Here is a 20,211-nt window from a genome sequence, read left to right as displayed (position 1 = left end):
TAAGATCACAAATTTATGTATTTTGTGTATGAGAAACCTTTTCGCAGGAAAATGCTTTGCATCATCAAGAGGGCATGAAACACTACACTTTCTGGGTTAAATATAAATTTACGAAGGCAGGCAGAACGTCAAGTCAACTTCATTCTGCTCAGTTGAGCAAAGTATTAAGTGATACTATATTAAGGTCCTATTAAGGTCCTCACCATGAATGACAAGAGCCACCTACTGACTATGTTGTTTACTAGAAACTTGTGGATCTATGGAAGTCCTCTTTCTTAATAAATTATCATTCTCACATTCATGGAGAAGCAACACTCTGAAAATGGCAGCAGTGTTTATTGAAGGGCTCCACTTTTATTTATTTCAAAATACCTGTATCAGTGAGAATATACATTAAGAATCTACGATTAATTAGTGACATACATAGGTGTCATAATTACAGAATTAATTGGCAGTTACGGTCACTTGGACTTTATGTTGTAAGTACATAACACTTGTGCATCACAAATCCTATAAAAGAAACCACTGAGAATGGCATATTGGAAGGGATATAAATATCAGATTGTACTGTTGCTATACTTGCCAGTTCTTCACTAAACACACATTATCATAAGTGAATTTCTGCTCTGCACCACGATCGTTCACCCTCTAGAGTATGTAGGGTATGTCAGTGAAGTTGTGAAAAATACTGACTGTCACATTGAAAAGATACTGCTGAGCTAATAAACATAATTTCTGGTGATCTGTATCTCATATAAATACCCCCCCCCCCCCACCTCTTATAATGTTAAATGACAATACCTTTTTATTCATAGCAACTCATCTTTCTTCTAGGAGCTAAAATGATATAGCATAGGATTGCTGGATACTTTCAATTATAGGACACATTTCCTTTGGCAACAACTTTGAAGTCTGTAAGTCTCTCAACATACTTTTCTATTTCAGTGGCAACTTTTTCCTTAAGAGGTATGCAACAACTCTTTCTTTGAATGACTCTCTTTTCTCTTGAAAGTTTTCTCTTAGGATACACCTCGCCCAGGCTTCTTTGTCATCAAGTTTCTATCTCACCACTGATTATGCGCTCTGATAAACAACATCTGAAACATTATTTGATTACATCCTTTCCAGGCACATTACTCTTTCTTTGATCCCTCCTTTAGATGGAAGTGGGCAGACTACTCAACAATTCTCTTCCAAATGTATGTCAAACCATAATCAGTTCCCCCATTTGTCGAAAAATGGCCATAAGGAATTGACAGCTCCCACCAAAAAGCATTCATTTTACCTGCTAAAAGACTAAAGTTCAGTCACAAAAATAAAACCTGTTACTGAAAATAGATTCAAAACAGGATTCAAGACAGACTCATGTCTGTTGTACTTTAAGCAGTAGCAAATATAAATGCTGATGATTGATACATATGTATTAAGATATTTCAGTCCTTAGACAGAAAGTTCTGGTTATCTGCACATTTTTGTTGTTTAAAAACCAAAATTTCAAACCTAGTTACAGGACAATATATTCAGCCATTAGTGTTGTGGTATAACATTATTTGTTACACAGCACTACATGAGTATAAAAATATACCTGGAACCATTTTGCTATAGTTACAAAATCTCTATACCAATGAACATGAAATATTCATGGAAAGGTTGTGTGTATTTCTAATGTCAACTTGACAAAATGTTATGAACAATTTTATCAAAAGGGTTTATTTAATTGAAAGTGGATTCACAAACAGATAGCTGCAAGTATATATAGTGTAAATGTCACAGTAATTATTTAAATGACCTTATTTTCACTTGGTGAGACTTAGTTACTGCTGTGTAACAATTACATTGAAAACATTAAACTTTAATTCCATGAGAGTGTTTCTTCCTCATCAGTTGAGTTCGGCAATTCACTGAAGGCATCTTTGATCGACTGGTCATCGGAGTCTGACTGCCGAGAGAAGGCGTCGGTGAAGATGCACTCCTCGGCGGTATCATGGAAATCCTGTGGAATGTACAACATCTCTGGGTTGGCATCACCCATTATGAGGGACGATTCTGCAGAGCTGACCTTCCGAAAAGCCAGGAAATGCATGTGCATGTACTTCACGTATTTCCAACGTTTGAAGCCCATAGACTCTATTGCACGTCTCCAGCTTTTCATCATGGAAGTATGTTTGTTTTGGTGTGAAGAGTCTGGCGTTATGATAAGAAGTAAGCCGTTCTTCTGCAGTAACTGGTTGGCCTTCTGGCAACAGATCCACCTTTGATATGGTGATGGAAAGTAGGAAAGCAACAGCGAAAATACAACGACATGGAAACATTCCTTGGGGAGGGTGTCAATGGGATCATTCAGATTTCTGAGGAAGGTGTTCACCGAGTCTGAAGCAAGTTGCAGTGGTGGGTTTAACTGCAGGTTAAGAAAGTCACACTTGTGTACAGTCTGCAAGGAGAAAAATAGAAAGATAACATTGATGTGAAAGCTGCACTCAGAATAAGCAAACTCACTATATGGCAAAAATACCAGCATACTTTCTGTAAAATGTATAACAATGACTCAACACTTATAAAACAGCAAATAAAAATCATTGCACCCTCACTCTTTACACAGACACTGCATCACAGCCAATAGTACTGACAACAACACAAAGACAACCTGGCTAATCAAGGTGGTTTACAAATACTGAGACTAGAATTTGTAACATTTCTGTTTTTGGTCAATATTCTACATTTTTCAGAGGCTTTTAGAGACGGTTTGAAATAGTGAGTCTTGTGATAATATATAAATATGACCATAAACACACAAATTAAATGCTGCTGTTTCATGTAATGAAATGACAAGATATTGAAATGAGGTTTTAAGTAAATTGTCTGTTGCAGTTGATGTATTTAAGCAATAAAGCACACCCAGCGATGGTATACCACAAGATTTTGACCAGTTCACGACATATATGCACGAGCGATAGATAGCGAGTGCATATATGAAGTGAACTGGTCAAAATCGAGTGGTATACCTTCGCTGGGTGTGATTTATTACTATTATATCATAACAGTATATTGAAATTCTCACATAGAACGTCAAAAAAAGGATTTTGGCTCTTGCCAAGAGCTCGCGTGTGTGCCAGCCGTGGTATATCGCCAATATACCACGGTTCTTTTCGCGTCTCAACCAATCAGATACTGGTATGATATAATTAACGATAAATCAGACTGAGCAGCTGTATTCCATGAGATTTTGACTAGTTAATGACATATATGCATGAACGATATCCAGTGCAAATATGAAGTGAACTGGTCAAAGTCTAATGGTATAACCATTACTGAGGTAGTTCATTCCAGAATACTGAATTCTGGAATGACACGTCAAAACAAGAATTTTTCTCTAGCTGAGAGCTGGCGCATGTTCCAACCGTGCTATATCATGAATGTAACATGGTTATTTTTACGTTTTGACAAATCAGATCACTGTATTTACACCATCAATATAATGGTACATAATTGCATATTTGTTATGACTTCCTCTCCATGTAAAATGCTGACATAATTAACTTCTGGTGGAAACGGTTAACGCCAATCTTGTCTTAATAAGTTCATGGATGTTAAGATGTTAAGTTTATTACTTTGTCCCTACACTCAAAGTCACTTAAAATCCTAATATTTTAAGAACTTTTTCTGAAATTTTCAAGGACATTTTGAGATCGAAAAATTCAGAGGTATCATTTTTTCAAATTTATCATTTTATATAATTTTACATGCAATTTTTACAGTACTGTGATCCATCGTTTCCTGACTTTCCAAAATCAAGGGTAGCCTATTGATTTTCCAGCGCTTTCCAGGACTCTGTTTCATTTTCAAGGATTTTCCAGGAAATTAATCAAAGAGGCTTTAAAATTCAAGGACTTTCCAGGAGCGCAAGGATACTGTTGACGCTACCATAACTAACAATTTTTTTCAAAATATTTGTTGTGTTATCAACCAGTTTCTTAGTCTACTCCCTTTGATAAATAGAGATATCAAGTGACTCCACTTTCCACTGTAACACAACCTGTGCAATATTTATGTGCATTGTTATTGATGACAATTGAATTTCTGTCTTTGATTGGCAACACTAATGGTAAAACCTAACACATATACTGTATTGACAAGCCAAATACTGGGTATTTCAAATTGGTTTTGGGAGCACATGACAAGAAACTGTTGTTGATACACAGACAAAAAGTACTGAAAATATTTTTCAAAAGTTGCAGTTACTTCCAGGTATAGCTTTGATGAAAGGAAAGTGAAAGAATTCACAGATAACACTTACATCAACAGCTGGTGATATGTCAATACCCACGGCCAAAAATTCATCAAACTGCACAAAAGGATTGTAGCAACTTCCAACATCAAGCAGTCTGATCTTGCCAGAGAAAGGCAAAGTGCTGTTGAGAAAAAAAATGATAGAATGGTTACCTCTTTTCCAACTATTTCTTTTTGGTCCATAGCTTATTGGTAGATTTACTAGTGTTGGTTTTGACATATCAAAATTCAAGTCTGCTATTTTGAGGTTCACATGGTATTTGGGTGTTGGTAGGGGTTCAACAAGACTTTACAGATATAGTTGGATGACTTTACATATATAGTTGGTGTATATTACACAGAAAATAATACTTATAGACTAGGATTACTTAACTGGTTGTTTTAATTTCACTTGTTCCTGAGATTTTTGATCTACTGGTACGTCAAATCATAATCAAAATATTACATACAGAAAACATCTTCAAGGACTTAGTTGTGAACTGTCTGTACAGACTTACCAAACAATTGTTTAATCTATATGTTCTACATATTAAGTAATAGATAAAGACACTGATGACGAAGATGATATAGTGAATCAAACAAATTTTATTTTTAAAAGCAGGAATGGTATACTCATAAACAGTGAGTTTACTTTACTTACATCTCGTTTCCAGCTAGAAATAAATCTTTCGGCGATTCATGTTCATGATATTTCCCCTTTGGCAACATAGCTTCCACAGTGTCATCTCCTGACTTTTTCATGTTAAAGAGTCTTGTCCTCTCATCCTTGTCCAGAGCCTTTTTCAGTCCTCCACAAAAGAAAAATTCTGAACAACAGTTTCTACACCATTCAATGCGGTCTTCAGGTTGTCCTGTCCAGTGCTGGATGGCTAGATGTTGCATAGCACAGGCATACTCTTCCAAAGTGTCTTCATCTTCACAGTGTTCATGCCAAACTTTCGCAAAATCACCTTTCGCTGTGAATACAGAGAAATCATGCATTACCAAACCAACTTACAGCTACGTTATTGAAGGTTGATCTTGTCTTGTATAACAAGAAATGTTTTCAAAGAGGAATTCAGAAATTCTAATACAAATTCTAATACAAGAGTATTTATACAGAAAACACATGCTAGTTTATCTAAAAATGTTTGCATGGTGGATAGTCAAATACTTGAAGCATATCATTTAGCATTCCATCAAACCTACCTTCTTCTAAATGCACTTACCTCTCCCACCCAGACACAATTGCTTGAATGTCTTTCCATTTTAATCAAATTTGTTTAAGTCTGGTTTCTGAAATTCACTATACCACTCCCTGATTAGTCTGACATATGGCTAAAAGTTTATTGGCTTTTTTATGAAGCTGCTTGGGAAGGGCAGGATCAAACTTTTTTGGAAGTACAACACACCTGCATTGATCAAGAACTGCAATGTAGTACTTTACAAACTATAACAGTAAGCAAACCGCGCATAGAAATCCTCCATTTACAATGCACCAAGTCTTATATATCCTTATTGCATTAACAAAAGTTTTGCATGTCTCTTACCTTCTTTGAATTTCCTCCGCAAGTTTTGATGCACTTGTTTCACCACTCCAGATGCTCTATCATGACAACCCCTGTCATGGGAGCAGCTATCCGGATGCTGCATAGATGTACAAGTCTAAGGCTTCCTGTAATATAACAATTGAAACAGACACTAAGATTATGAAAACCAAAAATGTGGCTGGTCAAAAGCATTGTAAGAGTTGGAAAAGTATACTGACAAAGAGAGCTAGTATGTCAAACAAAGACTGTAGAGACATTGATGAAAGTTTAATTTATGCTTTCCTGGGAAGTTTGTGATTGTTATAAAAAAAAGAAATATCTGTACAGTAACATACAACATATTCAGACTACCTTTTTAAATACCAGTTGTGCCAAGCAACTCACAAAAGATATAACTTCCAAATGAACCTTGCATATACAGTAATTTTACATCAGATTTTCGATGGTGGGGGGGAGGGGGGGTAGGTGGAGGAATATATTCCTTCCTTGCAAAAATCAGGAGGGCAATTTCTGGAAATTGCCATACAAACTCAGAAAGGTATGAAATATTTTCTTATGATACAGAAAACTCTCTCAGTGTCTACCAGTACTATGAACTTGAATAGTACACTTGAGATTGAAATTTAACATTATCGTCATTGTGAAATGTTCTGGAAAGAAATGCTGATGCTCTGGCTCAGGATGAATTCATTAGCGTACCAGTGGCTTTTCTAAGACACAAGAAGATAATGCTGTGATAGGCAAACAGTTGTTGGATGCAGTGTTTCTAGAGAGGGGGATTCCCCCTCTGTTGACATGTTGGCACCCCTAGTAATTTGTCAAGGGGGAACCAAACCCCATGAAATGGTGCCAGTCACACCTTAGAGATACAGGTAGAACACATGAACTAGTGAAATCCCCCCTAAATTTTCTGCTATAGGGGAAAATCCCCGCTTTTGATGCCATCCTGGATGAAACACTGTGGATGATGGTGATATTTCTACTGCTCCCTAATACCCACCCTGGGAGAACCAAATTCCGATGACTGGTCAACCCTCATATCACATACTAGCTTACTGTTCTTAGCTAAGACACTGTACTGTAGTCAAAAATGAAAAAAACTGAGAGTGAGAATGATTCATGTAAATCTTATACTGGGCAGATTATACTACCTGCAAGGTCTGGCACTTATTATAGGTTTTATACATTATATTGAATAGGTGGTCACTTTTCCTAACGATTGCGACAAACGAAACCGTGAACGTTAAACAAATGGGAACACACACAGGTTGTAATACCACAGCCCAATGATTCAGTTGGTTTCGCCAACGTTCCCTTCCCAATCCCAGCACGAAGAACCACCTACCCTTGCTGCAGTACAGTAGCTCGAGGTTTTGCCTGGGTATTTGGGTCGGACGGCAGTTTGCCGTCCGACCCAAATACCCAGGCAAAACCTCGAGCTACTGTACTGCAGCTACACCTACCCTTGCGATGCAGCAACACCACTGCCGGGCACTCGCTAACTTTCTCGGATTTTCGCCCCATAGGCTAAGATACCGTTCAAAAGTTTGAAACTTAATGCACGTGCAAATACATTCATGACTTTTTAGGAAAATTGACCACCACCACGATGATGATGCAATTCATGGGTGGGTGTGTAAGGAAGCCATTCCAGGTCACTGCTGCATGCTGGAGTGACGGAGAGTCATGTTGCAGACGACCAATTTGCCAATGGATTGGAGTGCTGCCTCAATCTGGCATACACATGGTGAAGAATGCAAGTAAATTCGCAAAAAGTGAAACAAGTGAGCAGTGCCGTACCTAAAGTTGTTAGCCGGCTTTAACTTTTACAACCGAGTAAAAAATCTCGCAAACAAACACATATAGTGAAAGCTCTTCTCGTCGACAAAGTGTTGAAATGAGAACAGCTGACAGTAGAAGCTGAAGTTATTTATAACTTTTAATTGAACTCAATTCGTAAATTCAATTCTTACCCGTTCCTTCTTTTAGAAATTAAGATTGCAACGGCAATATATTTTAATTTTTTCACATAATAGTATGGACAACTTACGTATTAATAAAAATTCAAGAGTAAGATATTGCCGAGTAATTTTGAATCATGGTCTCAAAGTTCAATGATGGAAATTCTACGAATGACCGCTTCCCAACCGGACAAATGTAACGTTGTCTCTGATTGGCCAGTTATATTTATCGCTTCCTTATTTACACAACAAAATTTCGAGCAATATCATATGGAAGATGATTCGCAGCGTATCGAGCCTGTAAACGAAGTATTTTTGCACCAAATTACCAAGAACCGGCCTCACTGTAACTTCAGACGATGTCGTTTCCTTTGTTTCAATCCTTGTTTACTCAGCAGGTGTAATCTGACGTCACGGTACATCCACAGCACATCTTGTAATAACAAAATACTTTGCGCTCGCGAAAAGTAGTTCTGTTAGAAGAAGGTGTGTAAAGATCTCAGATATATTTGTTTCCTCTCTGCCTCGAAGAAATATGTAGCTGTTCAGATTATGTATCCTATTATATGCAGTAGTCCTTACTTATTCGGCGCCGATAAGATTCATTTTAAGTAAACAACTGCGGATGAATATATTTACTATTTATTGAAGTGAGCCGATGATTTGCTGTACACAAGGCTGATGCATGTGCGCTGCTGGGCAGAGAAAATCAACAGAATTTTTCTCCCTCTGGTCTGCTTCTAAATACTCAGCATTGGCAAGATATACGGTAAATATCCTAACTAATATCTTTTGTAGCACTTTGAGTTTTCTGATGCAGCCGATCATAAATATTGGGCGATTTTTATTATGTATTTTTGTTGTTATTTGTGGCATGCAATAGATTTGCTTCGTGAATAAATAATTTGCATAGGTAATGACATGTCAGAAGATCGGAAAACAGAATACATTCTGTACTTTATGGCTTCTGAGAAGGTTTGTAAAGGCCAGTAACTTTCCTTAAAGTGTTGGTTTGACTGCAGGGACTACTGAACTAGCGGTTTCGCTAGTTTTTCTGAAACTCGCCGGACAAAGAAATCGGCTGTTGTTATTTTTGCCCGTTCAAAGGCCTGTCATTTTCTATAAACAATGCTGCATATATAATAAGCCAACAAAACGTACGGGAAATGACATTTTAGTGCTCTCGGGACTTGCTTGTACGGCCTACGATATGTTGTGAATGAACCAGTTATCGTTCTTTTGTAGTAGTGAACTGACTTCTGCTCCGAAAGGCGCAGAATGCACTTATTCTGTGTAGTGTTATTGTTTATTTGGGACAGTCGAGCCATCAAAAGCCGTCGGAGCACTTGAAACTATAAATTTACCACTCTTAGAGTTGAATAAACAAGGCTCAGCTGTTCCAAATGAGGCCATATCTGACCTCACCTATGTTTTCTAAAGTATCTGAAATTCCTGCTCAAGTTTCTTACTCGCCTTTAAAGAGTTCATTCAAACCTGCAGATGGCAAGGTTTGGTATGCACTGAAAAGGCTTTGTTGTTTATCATTTTGTTATGTGTGTGCTTGTTTACACAGTAGACCTATGTAAATTCCAGATGTGCTTACAGGGGCAGCCATTTTCGTATTAATCAGAAGTGTGTTATTGTTTTGTCTGCGCTCTTTCAGTCTGGCGTAAAATCTCCCTTCAGTGTTTTAAGAAACTTGCCCCGTGCAAAATAAGGCTGTCGTCTCAGCTACGATAGAAATGTACACTGTACACATGTTCTGCTGGTGCTACCATTTCCCCATTCATTCTGTCAATCTCTTTCTTTGTAAGTTTAAAGATAAAAGAACAAAGTGATGTGAACTGAAACCAAAGGAGTTGAAACATATCTGAACTACGTTCCTTTTCCCTTAATAAATTTTTTAAAATTCAGGCTTTTTTCTGAGCACACTAGATTATGCTGAATATTATGACAAGCCCTGTATCAATAATGTAAGTATTCAAGCACAGTTAGTTGTCAAAATACACAGATTGAAAGTAATTTTCCATACCAAGAAATTAGCTATGTTCATCACAAGTTTTTCTTTACAATATTTAGTCCAAGATTTGCCCAAAAATTTCAATTTTCGTTTTTGTTTTCTGTATGTTATTTTTTGTCTCCATTTACATTCACAACTGCCTGTGGACAACAAAAATAAAGGAAAAAAGTTGCAGCCAGAGTACAGCCAACAAGAGTGATTAAAGGTGATTCTAGCCTTTTTTACTTTGTATGTACTCAACATATTTTTAACAGAATGAAGTTGGTCGACCAAAGCCTTCATGTGTCAAAGCACGGAAATGTGCAGTTTGGTGTTCTGAAAATTCTAAAGTATCCTTAAACTTCAATTTTTCATCCAACTGAAAACATAATTTGTATTAACAGGAAAGACAGATGGGTACTGAATATACTAGTTCGATACCTGAAATAACAAAGGGACTTGCTGCTTGTGTACAGTAGTACAATTTTGATTCGAGATAACGTTTGTTAATTTCTTCTTGGAGAAGAATCGTTGTCTTTCATGATGATAATGTTGATGATGATAGGCATGTCTATTTTTTACCTGAAAATTACCACGGAAGTATAAATTTCACTGTTGTTCATCCAAAACCTGCTGAGGCATATTTGGTTTTGCAATATACTTGAAATATTATTTTGATGGTTGTTGACTGTTTCAGTTCAGATTTAGCTAATAACTTTTTAGATTTTTTAAGGGGGACTATTTGGTAGACTGCCATGCACATATTTTTGTATGAAAATTAAATTCAAAATATGCAGTTGTATTGAAAAAGTTTGTGATGTCTTTCTGTACCAATGCTACAAAATTCTCTTCCTAGATATTAAAAAAACTTGTTCATTCACAAAGCATGATTGTCTCAATTTTCAGAGAAATAATTGGAACACATTTTTTTGCCATATAGCAGATCTCTTTCAATCAATTGTGACCTTTTGAAATTAATCGTGCGAGATTAGAAGTGCAATTAATTTCAATTGTCAATTTGATTTCAGCCTTCAGCACACGAGTTTTACAGAAATTTTCATTTGTTCACATCAAAGCATTTATGGAAGGGGTAAATATTTGGCAGCAGAATATAGCTAAAATAATTTTCTTTTTTTTTCAATTTGCCTACCGTATACCAACAGAAGTTGATATTTCAGTAGTTTTTCTTTGGGTATTTGAGGTCTTTGTTCAGCGGATCTAGTTTAATAACTCACTGGAAACAAAAGCGATAGTCAGTGACATTGCACACAAATGAAAGTGACAGAACTTGATTGAAATTTATAGAATGATAAATTAATCTTCACTAGCGCATACAAAATGGCAAAGTTACTTAATAATGCAGCATTTACAAGATTTCAGGACCAACAATTGCATTTTATTTCATTAAATGAGACATCACTACATTCAGATTATTGAAAACCCTTCTAATACTGCTTGTTCGGTGGCAAGGCTCTTTTGCAGGATTAAAAAATTCCACATTTAGGTTGGCTTGTTTGTGTATTCTGTGATGGTTGTGTCCCCAAAATAGCACAATTATGATAAGAATGTAATTAAGAAGATGCATTTATATGTGTACATATGCATATGGATACCTCTCATGTTTTTCCTCTCTGTCTCCCCAGTGTAAGATGTGACAGGCCTACATCATTGACCTTTGATCCTGTTATTGTACATGTACACTCCAAGCCTTTACACTAACTTTGTTTGTAACCTCCTTTGTTCTTTGCGGTTGTAGCTGCACTGCATTTACCTGTGTTGTTATCAGAATAACCACAGAAAGTTCTAAATTCAGGGATATTCTTTGAGCAGCACCAATTTTGCATAGATATAGCTTTTTTAATTCCTGATAATATCATGCATAGGTAAAACTGTCTATTATTTATGGGCTTCCATTTTTAGAGGAATGGTATTCTTTCAGAGATGAACAGGTGTAACACTGGCAAGTTGGTCCCATTTAACTTAATGTTTGCTGTGTCACTTGTATAAAGTCACCATTATAATACCCCGATCAACTGTCAGCTGGAAAGAATACTAGAAGTGGATCATAGATTATTTTTCATTCACTGAACACACTTAAATATAGTTCTAATATCTGTGTGCCTAACCATTTTTGTTCAGTCCCCTCAAGACTAATGTCCACAAATTAACTTGCAGTTCTTTGAGCTGTAAAATACATAATCCTCCTCAAAAAGAAGGTCAGTCAAATTTGTCTGTGTCTTATGTCCCCATATTTACCACTCTGTTCTTATTGTGATTCTGTACTGTGCATCTATTCTTACTTGAACTGGTCTTTTGATGGTACTATTTTCCTGTCAGTTATTCAACTTAGTCAGTTTGCCTTCCAGCCAACCAATCAAAATCAATTGCACTTTTTTCACTAAAGTAATCTGTTCAGACTAAATGTTTCACTTAATGTTTTGAGAGTTATGTGACGTTATGTCATGAATATGAAGATGTTTCAGTGAAATTTTAGCCCAGTCTCAACATTATCAAATAAATTGTAATTTGTTGTGTGTACTTGTGCATTTGTATCATTGGGTATCCTTGAAACTTAGCTAAAAATGGTGTTCATGCAGAGATCTCCCCATTGTTTTTGAACACTGCTGAAAAAGATATGAGAGTGTAGGAGGACATAAGAAAAGGCACTTTTAAATAAAAAATTCTTACGTCTGGTTTTCAGAGTAATTTTTCTATTTTGAAGAGGGGACACTCATGTATTTGACTTGTGCATTAAACCAGTGCTGTGCAATATAATCTGGGAAGTGGCATAAAAAATGTAAAAAAAATATTGAAATCAGGTGATCAAGTTCTAACAACAATTTAAGAATTATTTCAAAAAAATGATAAGATTGATGAGAAAACTTGTTTTCAAATAATTTTCAGTGAATGAAGGCAGATAACTAAATGCAGTTTCACATACATTGCGTTGACCAAATTCAGAAAAAGCCATGTGGGAAGGACTTGTAAATTGTGTTTATTTTTGCTAGGACTGTAGTTCACCCCAGTGTACTTTGTAATCCTACACCATGAACAAAAGAGAAAATTTTCATCATTAATGGGGTAAAAGATGCAAGCAGAAATAAATCAACCTGGTTTATGGATAATCTGGTGCTTTCTGTCTCCACGGTAATTGCTAATACATAAAGAGGGGGATTCTGATCAGAAGAACAAAAAAAAGCAGGTCAGTATTTGGCAGGGAATTGTGGGAAAGTAGATGTTGTCACTCAAGCCCTTGCTAAACACCCAGATGAAATTGTCTTAAAATTTTCATGACTAATGCTCATGGGCCCCAAGTGGGTAAAGTCATATGACCAAATAATTACAAACAAATTATTGTTGGGGACAGTACTTACCTTTGAGTTATGTTCAGAAAATACCTGTCAAAAGTTGCGTGACTCCTCCAAAGAGTATATAATCATAAGACAGAAAAGTCAAGCAAGGGATTTTATTTTCTATTTAACTGTACATTTCATCTCAGTTATCAGATGGAGACAGTCGCAGCTTTTGTTGTTGGTTTCCCCAGCGTTTGGCCCCCTCACATTATGTTGTTTACACTTAGTAAGCATCTTTACTGAGTGCTGTGTTTGCCTGGGAAAAAAGGCTTCATTATATTTATTGACGCAAGTGCCTCTGTTTATTCATATGCATTTACTTATTTACATTTGGGGCAAGTTGGTATGTAAAATATGAAAGGCTAGCCCTCTAAGAGCACACAGCAGCCTTCCTGTCTGTATTTGGTGACGACATTTGTCTTTACAGCAGCTAAATATGTTTTTGTTTACAAGATACTAGAATAAAAGCTGTATGCTGGGAATGAAAGTGTACTCTAGTAAAACAGAAATACGTGATCAGGAATATAACATGGCCTACAGTCAATTGGATGCAAGAGTTCAGTCCAAACCAACAATTCATGAATAAATATTAGATTAGTATTAACCATTGGTAAATACTAAATAGTTGAGTATCGTATGTGAAATTTGCTCTGAATATATCTAGGAGAGAGAGGTATGTTGTCATTTTAAATTTAAACCTACATGTACTTTAAATCATCCCGCTTGCAATGGAAATTGTACGAAAAAACTCGTAGTGGTAGAGTATCATTGACAGGAAAGATTTGTGAATTGGGTGGATAAATTACCAAGAAGTGCATGATTACATGTGTCTGATGATGTATTTTATACATGTTAACTTCTCCCATTGGCAACATCATTCAAGAAATGAAATTTTTATATAGAATTACAACAGTCACATTTTGGAACAGTTTTCCAAAACTGGGAAAATTGGTGCTCCAAACATATTCTGCCAATTTCAACAGGAACACATTTATCATTGGTCGCAATCCAAGATGCGGTATACCCACAATTTTACAACATAATATTTGATCATCAAATCAACCTCACTCAAGACATAAAGTAGCCCGTATTGTATTTCTATTGTGATGATTGGCAGTAGTCTCTTTGCTTCAATGATGTAGTTCACATTGCTTATGAAAGTTTTTGGTAAATTTCATGTATTCAAGTTCAGAGATAACATTCCTTTTCATTCACGAAATGCACATGAACCCCATAAAGTTTATTGTATGCTTTTTACACCTACCATTGATATGGTAAAGAGATTTTGTTGCTCTGAATTGCCATTGACATGCAAAGAAAGCCAAAATAAGAACAGCTTCCTTTGTTGTTTTCGGATATTATGGTAACTCTGAATCACACTGTACCATTCTTGTTATAGACAGAATCAAATGTAAACACTGAAAATAGCTTGGTTGAATGGTAAACATCTCTCTCTCTCTCTCTCTCTCTCTCTCTCTATATATATATATATATTTTAATCATTTTTATGATAATTTACTGACAAAACTGATCTTCAGTGACTAAAAATAAAATGATTTAAAGCATATCCAAGATCAAAGATAACCAGAGCACATAGTCTTTCTGTATGTGTTTGTGATCTGCTGACTAATCTACCGTTACAAAACCAAAAGTCCTTGAGAATGAGGAACTGAATCAAACCAAGTACATTAACAATGTACTCGGTCACATACATATCAATTTTGCTTCCCCTTGTAGGATAGCACCAGATGGAATTGGGGTATTTGCAGGTAAACAGCATTTAATCAGTGTATGCAGTTTGTTTTGTGCCCATGCATATTCCTTTATTAGGGTGATACACTCTCCCAGGTAAACTTTTGTATGCTTTGAATTTGCAAGTGAGGATTACTGATATGGTTCTACCCATAATGCAAGGATGATGAAAGTGTCACTGAATCTCAGTCTTATTCAGTGACTCACTGTGTCTTTTGAATGAGAACTTTTAGAGCTTTGTGTAAGTGGTGTGAACTTTTCCAGTAACTTCCAATCTAATCTGTATATTAAAGCAGCCAGATGCTATTTCATTCTAACATTTACAGGGCAGCCAGATGTAACTTTATAGATGATGTAGAATTTCATCTTTGGAAAACTACGAGATTCCATTGTGTGCCAGTACAGTATTTACATGTACTGTTATGGAAATGATACAATTCATAACACTATTTTTATGTATTTAAATTGCAAAAGAAGTATGGATAACAGCAGGTGTTTTTCATCGCTTGTATTATACAGAGATACAGTTATTCTTGCAAAATGTTATATGTGGAATAGGTATTGAGAGTTTTGCAGACAATCTGATTTTAAGTTCTCTTAATGTATATAATGGAAATCTTGATCCAATGATTTGAAATGTTTCCTCACTGTTTACCTGACACTTCTTAAAACAAAAAATGTAACCTCTATAAACCACCAGATATGACTTCAAATACTGAGTGAGGCAGGTATGAGTCAACATAAAAAATGACGATAATTATCAAGTGTACAACACAGGTCATCATTTTGGTTTTTAAAGGGGCAGTAGTTGTTATTCCATGAAAGAAATATATTTTCTCATTCTCCTCCCCAAGGTTTGTGAAAGACAATGTACATGTATTTAGTTTTGGAAACGGTAGATTTTGTACAGCATGCAATGGCATTTTGAAATAGGGGCTGAATATCAGTGTCAGCAATGTAATAATCTGACATTGATGAGCACATATTGTAAGCTGTTTTGAATAGTTGTACAGGAGGCATTTTGACGCCATTTTTTTGAGAAAAAACTATTTCTAAATAAATAATTTAGAAATGCATCAAAAGTCACCATAAAGGACACTAATTGATAGTGTGATTTGAGTATTGAAGCTTGCTCTGTACATTGATCACCGTGCTATTTATAACACTTTTTCCAATTGGCCAAAAGTGGTTACCCAATAGATATGCATAACATGGAGGATTGTGGGATAGGTCGTGTATGTTGTATTATAGCAGATAAAGTAATGGTCTATTCTTATTCATCAGCTCAAAGTATGAAAGCATGAACAACAACCCACAACCAGTTCACCAATACTGACGTGCCAAATGGTGAACAAACATATTTGCCTGATAAAATTAGCTGCAATAAAACTCAGGCTTTTGAGACAAGTACTTACATGCATTTGTCTGTCACTTAGGGAAACCATAGTAACATCGCTCAGCTTGCAGAAAATAATTTGTTACCATGTCACCCAAAAAATCATCGTCCTTGGATGAGAAAGTCAATTATTGTTCTGTATTTGCAGGCTATTATCAGAAATAGTGGTGTTGTGTATTTGATAAACAGAGTCAAAATTCAGTCTGCGGGAAAATGGCAACGCTATGAATGCCCTCATTGTTTTGAAGTTTGTTAGCTCAGTATGGCAGCAATACAGCAACCAGACAATGCAAGAGTGTGATGGAATAAAACTCTATTTGTTTTCCTGTGAAAAGTGGATTATAGTACTACTGGATACCAGAGTAGCAAAAAAATTGATAAGAAAATTTAATATTTTTTCATGTGATAAATATGTATACATTACTTCGGTGAAATTGTTAAAAAAAGTCTTTTTGTTTTTTTGTAACTTTAAACTCAAAGCTTACATGTACATGTATGTAAATGTAATGGAAAGAAAAGAGAATATGAAAGATTACTACAAATATACATTTAATGTTGATTTGGTGATTTATAATCAGCATGATGATTGTACTTGTGTATCATCCACTCTTACCAGATAAAAAGAACTAACATTGGACATCACACATATAGAATAATTTTTTTTCTGTCTTTTCATTTTTCGCCAAGCAGATTGTCGCATTTGGTGAAGCTTATCCAGATTGTCAGTCCCTATGAGTGACTCAGCAGCGACCGCCGTCAGCCAAAGCACTGCCGTAACAAGTAATACCAGTCACCCAAGCTCCAACGGTACTAGTGTTACGTCTCCTCGTCATGACAGTAACCACTCTGATACTATGGCCCAACAGCTTCATCAACAACAGCAGGTGAGTTGTGCAGGTGTACTGTTTCATTACTATTCAAATCAGCCACGTTTGTGTGTCAAGAGGGACCCGAGTAACCATTGTTTGAAATTGAGTTTCTCAGTATGACACATCTCTCACCAGTTTGCAGATGATTGTTGATTTAGAAAGTGTTTGATTTTTCTTTTGAAGTTTCTTCTTAAGTTTCTTCTTCCATGCTTTTACTTTGTACAAAGCTCTCCTGTGCATTTGTAATCAAGTTTTGATTTCTGGTTCGGAGTTCAGAGTACATGTGCAGTGTATGGCTTGTTATCACCTCAGCAACGGAGCTTACCCTCTCTGTTAGTTTGTAGAATTGTGCAAAAAAAAAAGACATCTTAGCCAGTGAACTGTATTTTTCCATGTTTTGCTAACAAAAAGATGAATTGCAACATTAAAAGAGTCGTGAAGTTGATATTTTCACCACTGTGTATACAGAACACAACATGCTGGTCTTTGCATCGGAAATGCATCAGACATTTGTCTCTTTGATGGCACTGGCCCCAAGCACCCTAAATATAAGATATATCATTTGATAAATAAATAAAAGTATACAAAATAAAAAGGTTTCCTTACATGCGGTTTTGGAAATGTGTCCATGTGTCCTACAAATGTACAGGCAGTGAATGGATCTGGTCATGTTAAATGAGGATGCAAAGAGTTTACTTTGTGGAATAGTTTACTCTTTTGAGGGGCAGTTCATCTGCACCAACCAAAAAATATGCTTCCCATTTGGTTGATCCCAAAGTCTCAGTCCAGACTAGCTCAGTGTTAGCAGTAGCAACCCATTTTATATTTCTCTTTGTACATCTGTTGGCACATGTACCAGTATGAAAGAAAGTATCAAAGAACAAAAATGGGTAGGTTAGTAAAATTTTGTGCATGAGTATATATATGTTGACTACCCTTGAGGGTATTAACAGCATGCATTTGTTGCCGTAGGGCCTGAGAGTCAGTCCAAAACAGTCTATTTCACGAGGCTATAGACCAAGGAAGACAGACTGTTTTAGGTGACTCTCAGGCCTGAGGAAAAACAAATGCATGCTGTTACCTGAATATGGCTAGTCAATCTGTCTTTTGTACACACCTCATCCAATTTTCTCCCAGAAAAATCGAGAAGTTCCTCAGCTCTCATCATTCCTCTTGGTATCAAACACTGCCATCTTCTAGAATGTACGTTTGTGTAGACTGTACTCAAATTGCCCCAGTCAACAGTTGGTCCTAACTGTTAACCGGTAAACAGTTTTGGAAACTGTTAACTGGTAATTTGCTCTTTGCACATCCATGTATCAGTACCACCATGATGCATCTATGTACCACATTACTTTAAATGAATCACAACTTATAGATTGGACAAGGTGTGTTACAAAAAGTTTTAACACCCTTAACTTTTGAGCTAACTTGAGCTAGTAGTTTGGGAAGGTAGTCTTTGCTGGGGCCTCTTTGCTGTACCTGTATGTAAGTTATGACAAACAATCATCATCCTCTTTTTATTGATCTTGGGCTGTCTCTCAGGCAAATTCTTGCCCAAAGATTGAAATATGATTCCAGGAAGAACAATTTCAAGGCCATGTGAAACATTTTATGTTTGAACCTGAATATGGCTCTAACATCTGGTTTGTTGGAATTGAAATAAATTGCCAGATGCAAAAAAAAAAGTTTTGTTGGAAATTTTAGTCTCTGTCACATGATCGGTTATCATGTTTACACATACTTGCACTGAATGCCAGCTTTCCCCGTGCATGCAATGCATATCCAGAAAAAATGTTCAAAAAATTTGTGTAGTTCGAATCATTATTCAGTCATGTCTGCTCAGTACCTGCAGTATTTCTTGCGTGAAAACAGTGAAACCTGGCAGGCCAGTCTCAGGACTCCCATGCAAATACCAACTGATTTTCCCATAGGAAATTTTTCACAATCATGAAACATGAAGTGTTCCCAAAGGTGTTGGTACATCAGGAAGGTTGAAAAGTATATGTATGGGAATGCACTGGTGTGTTTCCTGTAGCTTACAGTATTATGAAATGTGTGTTACAAGGCTATGTTTGTAGATGTACTGTGAACTAGAAATAATTTCATTGATCCCTAACACAGATCCTCTACAGTTTATGCCTTTTATCGGTATAGTCTATAAAAGTCATGTAACTTATTAATTACTACCATGTGTTACCTATAAATACTGGTTTTATGCTATGTTATTATGCAATGTGATACACAAGTGTAAATAAATATCCTGGTACAAGATATGAGTGCATTGGTCACCAGTCTTTCAGAAACGAGTTTCATTGGTGCATGCATGTACCCCCTTTAATATCCAAGTGCGTACCATATACTGAAAATGTTTGACAACATACCAATAAACTGTGCAATCTCCTCGAAGGACCATTGCCTGATGTAGCCATAGAGACAAGTCTTAGAATTTTAAAGGTTCATCAGCTGTAGCATTTGATGTATTTCCCTGTGTTTTCATTCTGTTAGAAAATACAGTTTCTAGTTGTACTCAAAAGGCCCACTATTCAACAGCATGGATGTGGGCATATGTCCTGTGCCAATGTTAACAATTAAATTTTAGTCTTGACTAGAATTCACTTGTTACTGAAAAGATAGCATATTGTACAAAATGCAGTATTCAAGCAAGGCTGATCTACATATATATTCTGTGTTCCAACATTTTTCATGTGGAAGAATAAGAAACTGATGTAATTATTGTGAACAAAAATAATATATCATCAAAAGGTACAGCAAATGTACCCTTAATACAATGCTGTCAACACGTTCACGTCAAATTTCTTGGGAGCCACCAATGCTACAGTCGAAGTTCATTTTGTTGTTTTACGAGGGCCTTGGGCATTCTTTCTACGTAATACATTCCAAGGGATGAACAAAAATCAGTCTAAAAGTACCTGTGTGCAACTATCCAATCTCTACACCATTAGCAGAGTTGTATGATGAGAAGCTTTTTGTGTACAAATTTTTCCTCTCAGGAAATTTTGTTTCTGATTATGAAGATTTTTTGCGTAATCTACATATAATAG

At 36.1% G+C, this 20,211-nt stretch overlaps 2 protein-coding genes across 15 annotated transcripts in view; one reads left to right on the top strand and one right to left on the bottom strand.

Moving 5' to 3' along the window:
* Positions 1-334: 334 nt before the first annotated feature.
* On the bottom strand, positions 335-8,204 carry LOC139135741 (S-adenosylmethionine sensor upstream of mTORC1-like). Of its 3 annotated transcripts, none has more exons than XM_070703406.1 (5): positions 8,107-8,204; positions 5,817-5,941; positions 4,928-5,243; positions 4,295-4,409; positions 335-2,431 (listed from the first exon to the last, which is right to left on the bottom strand). In XM_070703406.1, exons 2-5 carry the CDS (start codon positions 5,917-5,919, stop codon positions 1,853-1,855), a joined length of 1,113 nt encoding a protein of 370 aa, XP_070559507.1. In that variant the 5' UTR covers positions 5,920-5,941; positions 8,107-8,204; the 3' UTR covers positions 335-1,852. The 3 variants fall into 3 exon arrangements, with proteins under 3 accessions (XP_070559507.1, XP_070559505.1, XP_070559506.1); XM_070703404.1 differs by lacking the exon at positions 8,107-8,204 and adding an exon at positions 7,617-7,750; XM_070703405.1 differs by lacking the exon at positions 8,107-8,204 and adding an exon at positions 7,280-7,721.
* A 209-nt stretch (positions 8,205-8,413) lies between these two features.
* The window catches only part of LOC139135739 (forkhead box protein P1-like), a 35,019-nt gene continuing 23,221 nt past the window's right edge, over positions 8,414-20,211 (top strand). For 4 of the 12 annotated variants that reach the window (XM_070703402.1, XM_070703400.1, XM_070703396.1 and 1 more), the window contains exons 1-2: positions 8,414-8,546; positions 16,968-17,161. In XM_070703402.1, the coding sequence (XP_070559503.1) occupies positions 17,009-17,161 (153 nt within the window). In that variant the 5' untranslated portion in view covers positions 8,414-8,546; positions 16,968-17,008. Of the gene's footprint in view, positions 8,547-8,674; positions 8,753-9,958; positions 10,003-16,964; positions 17,162-20,211 lie in introns of those variants that run through there. The other 8 variants (XM_070703403.1, XM_070703401.1, XM_070703397.1 and 5 more) reach the window with 3 other exon arrangements.

The sequence above is a fragment of the Ptychodera flava genome, chromosome 6 (genome assembly GCF_041260155.1).
Source record: "Ptychodera flava strain L36383 chromosome 6, AS_Pfla_20210202, whole genome shotgun sequence".
Lineage (NCBI taxonomy): Eukaryota > Metazoa > Hemichordata > Enteropneusta > Ptychoderidae > Ptychodera > Ptychodera flava.
The sequence above is the reverse complement of the archived record's forward strand: the minus strand, read 5'-3'. Positions and strand labels throughout refer to the sequence as shown.

Excerpts from the sequence above, each read along its gene's own strand:
- LOC139135741 (XM_070703406.1), bottom strand. The coding sequence starts at position 5,919 with ATGCAGCATCCGGATAGCTGCTCCCATGACAGGGGTTGTCATGATAGA. Across the intron at positions 5,244-5,816 it reads GCGGAGGAAATTCAAAGAAG|CGAAAGGTGATTTTGCGAAA; the intron begins GTAAGAGACATG and ends CTGTATTCACAG. Across the intron at positions 2,432-4,294 it reads ACATATCACCAGCTGTTGAT|ACTGTACACAAGTGTGACTT; the intron begins GTAAGTGTTATC and ends TTCTCCTTGCAG.